Consider the following 6,009-nt stretch of genomic DNA (forward strand, 5'->3'; position numbering starts at 1 on the left):
AAATTAGCCTGCACGGTGGTGTGTGCTTGTAGCCCCAGCTACTTGGAACACTAAAGCGGGAGGATCGCTTGAGCCTGGAAGGTCGAGGCTGCAGTCTCCCTAGTAGCTGGGATTATAGGCGCACGCCAACACATCTAATTTTTTTGTATTTTTGGTAGAGATGGGGTTTCACCATGTTGGCCAGACTGATCTCAAACTCCTGGACTTCAGGCAATCCACCCGCCTCGGCCTCCCAAAGTGATGGGATTATAGGCGTGAACCACCACGCCTGGCCAACCCTGCCTTAAAAAAAATAAATAAATAAAAAAAAAATAAATAAATCTGAACCTGAATGGGGGAAAGAAATAAACTGATTTCATCACCAGGCTTGACTGGCTCAGACATGCTTGACCCACCTATCCACCCAAGAATAAAGAGACACAGGACACCCATTTCTCAAGGTATTTCTTTTGTAAAGGAGCCAGATTTGGCAACTAGACTGAAAATCTTCCAAAATTCTGTACAAATGTGTAATATACAAATATACACAAGGCTTTTGCCAAGAAAAGACATCACAACAAATGACAGAGGTGGCTTTGGTGTCACATACCACCTATAGCATCTCAAACCCCTAGGAATGTGAGGGGCTGATGGACCACAACATAGGCTACACATGTAAACACGCTACATTACACTATGTACACTGAAGTATAAAAAACCCACTGTCCTCTCAGGTCTGTTCACAAGCCCTCTGGCAGGAAGGAAGGCCATTCACCAGACAACCCACATAAGGGGAACTTTTTTAAGGTGGGAGGGAGAACCCTGCAGAATGAAGTGGTTCACCCTAAGATCTATTAATAGCACAAGGCATGCCCTTAAAGAGACAGGCGGTAAGAGCGAATCCAGGAGAAGATGGACCACTTCTTGTGCTCCTTGTCATCTCTCTCTCTCTCTCTCTCTCTCTCACTCCATCTCAGTGAACCGGGCAAACATGGCTTTCCGGACAGCATCTTTGTAGGAATCGGCACCCGACAAACCATACGCGCTGCCTTTGGCTCCTAGGCCAGCTCCCTTTAGCCGAACTTGAGCCTAGGGAAGCACAGAGACTGTCAGCTGGCAGGTGGGGTATGGGCTGCTCCACCTCTCACCATGCCCACTCCTTACCCAGCAGGACCACCCACCAGGAGACAGAAGAGAGGAAACTATATGAAGACAAGGATTTCTCCAGAAGAGACCAGGAGCAAGTTTAAGGACTGGAGGAATAAAACGGGCTACGGAACACAGGCAGATGAAGCAAATCACCCACCCCTCAATGCTTGCTCAGCAAGCATCCATGCCTAGGAAAGGGCCCCAAAGTACTCCTCTGAAGCGTGGGAAAGGCCTGGTAATTATAGGCACAGATTACACAGGACAGCTCGATGTCAGCAGAACTCACATAAACAGGATGCACATGGTCTACAAGAGTCTGACCTAAGCTGTGCTCCCAGGACAGAGCAGGGGCAATTACGGGTGGAGCTCCTGCCTAGAAAGCCAGTGGGTAGGGGCCTCTGACCCCAGGATATGATGCCTCAATGTGGGCTCTGATCAATTTAAAGATTTCTTATCATGGGTGAAAACCCTACTAAATTTTCTTTTTTTTTTTTTTGAGACACTCTCGCTGTTGCCCAGGCTGGAGTGCAGTGGCATGATCTCGCCTCACTGCAACCTCCTCCTGCCAGGTTCAAGCAATTCTCCTGCCTCAGCCTCCTGAGTAGCTAGAATTACAGGTAAACGATGCCACGTCCAGCTAATTTTTTGTATTTTAGTAGAGACGGGGTTTCACCGTGTTGCCCAGGCTGGTCTCAAACTCCTGGGCTCAATGTATCTGCCTTGCTCTCCCAAAGTGCTGGGATTACAGGTGTGAGCTCATGCCTGTAATCTGCCCCTTCATGCTAAGGTAAAGCTGCTCCTGGGTCCCAGGCTCTATGAGTGCTCTGATCTCCTCTCTGGAACCAGCCTGTAAGCGTGGCAAACATCAAGGCCTGACCCTACTGCTTACCTCAATGGGAGCTGTAATGCCTTGGCACTTTCGTCCCAAGCCAGAGCCTTCCCGCCAGCCCATGGCCTGCAGCATCTTGTTGCCAATGTTACTGTGGTCAATGCCATCTTTGGTGGGTTGCTCGTAATTCCTGCCAGTGGCAAACACACAGTTACTTAAAACAGCCAGGGCCCCAGCTTACGAACTGGAAAATGTGCACATCACATACACAGTGCCAGCATCAAACTGCTTCTTGCGCTTGGGCTCTGGAGGTTCTGGAATGCCGTACTTCTCCCGTCTTTCTGCAGCTCGGTCTCGGTATTTCATCTATGGGAGAAAAAACACTGCTGGAAATGTTCACAGACCTCAACCTGTAACTGTCTAATGCACCTATTCAAAACTATCCCCTCAAGTATTTTTAAGTCTGGAGAATGCTTTTTTTAGACTGCTCTGAAATACCAAATTCCCTTGTTCCCCTCATCATACCTAGTCGTATCTAAAATGTTAAATTTGTAGATATGAATTGTGCGGAACCAGGGGCAGAACTATGTCTCCAACAAGCAGTTTTATTTAATTAGCCACCCTCTGTCAAGCTCTTCAACCAGCCCACTGGGCAGTGGGTACAGCCTGCGAAGAGGAAGGCAGAACTGCCCGTTCTCCTCAGCATTTGGACAGGTATACCTCCAACATTTGGAAAGGCTTATCTCCAACATCAAGGAGGCTTCCAGAGACCTGTTCAGTAGTCCCTGGGGAGGTGGAATCATAGATAACAGGGTGGGAAGGATGGGGGGAGAAGAAAAGCAAAAGCCTTAACTACAGACACGTCAGAATTATCTCGGGGTGGGAGATTTCTAACCCACTTGCTCATTTCTAACCCACAGGACTGTATTTGCATTTAAATCCCTGCCCACATGGCCGCCAACCTGCCCCAACCACCAGCACTAACTACTTGCCCACTACTATGTCACAGGCTTCACTCTTGCCTTTGTTCCCAGATCTGCTCACCATGCCCTGCCCACCCTTCCTTTCATATCACCTGCAATAACCTCATGTCCTGCTGTCTCTTGGGATTAATTTGAAGCCCCCTTCATTGCCCATGAAGGCTTCTCCAGCCAGGCCAAACTAGACCACTGTCTCCATAAAAAAAATCCAGTGTATTGAAGCAGCAAGCTCTGGCATTCAAGACTTGTGAGCAGTCTCAGCAGTGTGCTTCTGCCTTGTGAACCCTTATGATGAAGGGACAATGTGAGGTGCACAAAGCACACAGACCCTGGGTCTAGGCTGTATGAACTACAATGGTCAGATGACAAGGGTGTGACAAATCCTTCTACCCTCCCCTTGGGATCTGGAACTAAAGGCTACAAATAAAACCTAAAGGCGATTATCCCAATATCCTCTTTCTTGTGGCAGTTTCCCATTCACCTCTCTCTCCCTTAGCTCCAAGGCTTCCAGCTCCTGCTCGCTCAGCCTGGATCGTCGGTAGATATCCATGTTTTGCTATATAAAAGATTTGAAAGACACAGTAAGGACTCAGATCATCTTAATTTGAAATGTCATAACATTAGTAACATCTACTGTATTTTAAAAGCCAAAGCCCAAACAATACACAATCACATAAAAACTATAGTCTGATGTGTGTGGAGCTGCCAGACTCCCTTCACCGTCATCGGGAACAGCTTTCTGTAAGGCCGTCATTAGACAGCAAGTATATTTGGAACCATCAGGACTGTTAGGGCACTCAAACTGTCTCACTGCCTCCTCTCGCCCCCCTCAGATCAGCTCAGAGAAGCATGGCCACCTTGTGAAGGTCTGAGAGTTGCTGGTGCCTAACTAGGGCATCTTTGTTCGGGAACTGGCGCCGGCAGAGCAGACAGGCCATCTTCTTCCAGTCAGCTAGCTTCTCTTCCTCACTCTCAAGTCTTTCCACCAGCTCCTCCTCATTGTCACTGTCACCACTGTAAGCAGCAACCAGACCCCTCTGGGGACAAAAGGAAGGCAGGTCACTGGAAATGCACAGTAGGAAGATGGCGATGGCTATGTACCTGGATAAAGTAATGCCTCATCCGAAATGTTAGCAAATCCTCATTACTGTATGTCACGCTTTAGTAGTGAATCACATTTTGTCAACCGCATGTAGTAGTCAGGTCCTTAAGTGCTAGGCCTGACAGCCTCTTGGTACCAACCTTCTTGGAGCCCAAGAAATGGATTCCTGGGTGACTACCTTCTTTTTCTTTTGAGATGGAGTCTCGCTCTTTTGCCCAGGCTGGAGTGCAGTGGCGTAATCTCGGCTCACTACAACCTCCATCTCCCAAGTTCAAGTGATTCAAGTGTCTCAGCCTCCCAAGTAGCTGGGATTACAGGCGCCTGCCACCACCCCTGGCTAATTTTTTGCATTTTTAGTAGAGATGGGGTTTCACCACGTTGGTCAGGCTGGTTTCAAGCTCCTGACCTCAAATGATCCGCCTGCCTTGGCCTCCCAAAGTGCTGGGATCACAGGTGTGAGCCACCACGCCCAGCCTCTTTTTTAAAATGAGACAAGGTCTTGCTCACTGCCCAGGCTGGAGTGCAATGGTATGATCCCCCAAAAGTGCAGTGGCTCACTGCAGCCTTGATCACCTGGGCTCAAGCAATTCTCTTACCTCAGCCTCCCAAGTAGCTAGGATTACAGATGCATGCCACCACACCCAGCTAATTTGTTTCTAATTTTTAGTAGAGACAAAGTCTTGCAATGTTGCCTAGACTGAGTGACTATTTTCAAACCACTGACCACACATAAAAATCCCAAATACAACATATCAGAATAATGGCCCACCCAGACCGGTATCTATCTAGTAAAACAAGCTTTTTCTTGTCTTAATTTTCTCTTTCCAGACCATTAAAACTCTCTACTCACAGATGCAATGAAACTTAATTAACTGAGCTTAGGAATTGAAGCTTCTTTTGTCGCTCCATCTCATCTGCTGTCACAGAAAACAAAGCCCCGAACATGGAATCTATGTGCGGAAACTGCTCCAATACCCACCAACAGAGATCACATTCAGTTTTAAGTAGGAATCACATTAGCCAAGATGCAGCTGAGCCTTAAAGTGAAACACAAACCACAGATAGGGTCTTTAAAACACTGGTGGTACTCCCTTACTTTGAGGGGATTCTCCTCATCTCCATTTCGCACCAATTCTGGGATGAGCTGCTGCCTTTCAGCTAAGGCTCCCTGGGAAACAGAGGACAAGCCATGAGCCTCAAGTTTTAGGTAAGTTCCCATCATGACATACTGGCCATGCCTGCTATTACCTTCTTCTCAAAGAGAGCAAAACCAGCGTCTGCTGCAGCAGATTCTCTCCTTTCTTCTTCCCTCAAGGAATTGACAGGCTGAAAGCTATTTTTAAAGTTTTCTTTCTGCTTATTCAAACTCTTAGCCCAGCGTTCCATGTCTTTGGCGATCTAACGTCAAACAACAAACACCAACGAAAACACATTTAGTTCCCTGTGCCATGAGAACGAGCCATTAAGGATCTTATCTCAACTATATGCCCTGTAACAAACCCCTTTTACTCTTACTTCCACCTACAAATATTTCCATTAGATGCTATCACATATAACCAAAGTCATTCATAAATACTGCTTGAAAAGCTTTGAGATTTCCAGGGCTTTTTTCCCTAAGTACACAGGTTAACTGACAGTCGAGATATGGTAACAATAAAAAACTGCAAAATGCTCTAAGAACTTAGTATGAGTAAAACATAGAGCCCAATTTTTAAGAATCCAAATAATACTGACATAAATGCTACAACCCCCAAACCAAGAGTTCAGCCCAGTACCTCAATGAGAGAAATATGGGTCATGTTCTGACCTGCTGGGCTGTTTTGCTCTTGGGTTTCTCCTTCTTCTCTTTCCCCTCTTTTGCAGGAGGCAGGCCCGTCTGCTGGTGGGAGCTAGACTCTGCAGCTGGCACGTAGGTCTCTTTCTCCCCATCCCAGTAAAGGTACTGCTGGGTTAAGGAATTATAGTAGTAC

General features: G+C 47.0%; 1 protein-coding gene across 1 annotated transcript in view; it reads right to left on the reverse strand.

The window, feature by feature from the left end:
• Window positions 1-427: 427 nt before the first annotated feature.
• Window positions 428-6,009, reverse strand: part of RBM5 (RNA binding motif protein 5) — a 38,505-nt gene continuing 32,923 nt past the window's right edge. The window contains exons 18-25 of the mRNA XM_011993309.1: window positions 5,847-6,009; window positions 5,288-5,437; window positions 5,136-5,207; window positions 3,795-3,974; window positions 3,419-3,493; window positions 2,226-2,323; window positions 2,018-2,147; window positions 428-1,068 (exon numbers count right to left, since the gene is read on the reverse strand). Coding sequence (XP_011848699.1) covers window positions 943-1,068; window positions 2,018-2,147; window positions 2,226-2,323; window positions 3,419-3,493; window positions 3,795-3,974; window positions 5,136-5,207; window positions 5,288-5,437; window positions 5,847-6,009 — 994 coding nt within the window. The 3' untranslated portion in view covers window positions 428-942. The remainder of the gene's footprint in view (window positions 1,069-2,017; window positions 2,148-2,225; window positions 2,324-3,418; window positions 3,494-3,794; window positions 3,975-5,135; window positions 5,208-5,287; window positions 5,438-5,846) is intronic.

The sequence above is a fragment of the Mandrillus leucophaeus genome, unplaced genomic scaffold (genome assembly GCF_000951045.1).
Source record: "Mandrillus leucophaeus isolate KB7577 unplaced genomic scaffold, Mleu.le_1.0 Scaffold429, whole genome shotgun sequence".
NCBI lineage: Eukaryota > Metazoa > Chordata > Mammalia > Primates > Cercopithecidae > Mandrillus > Mandrillus leucophaeus.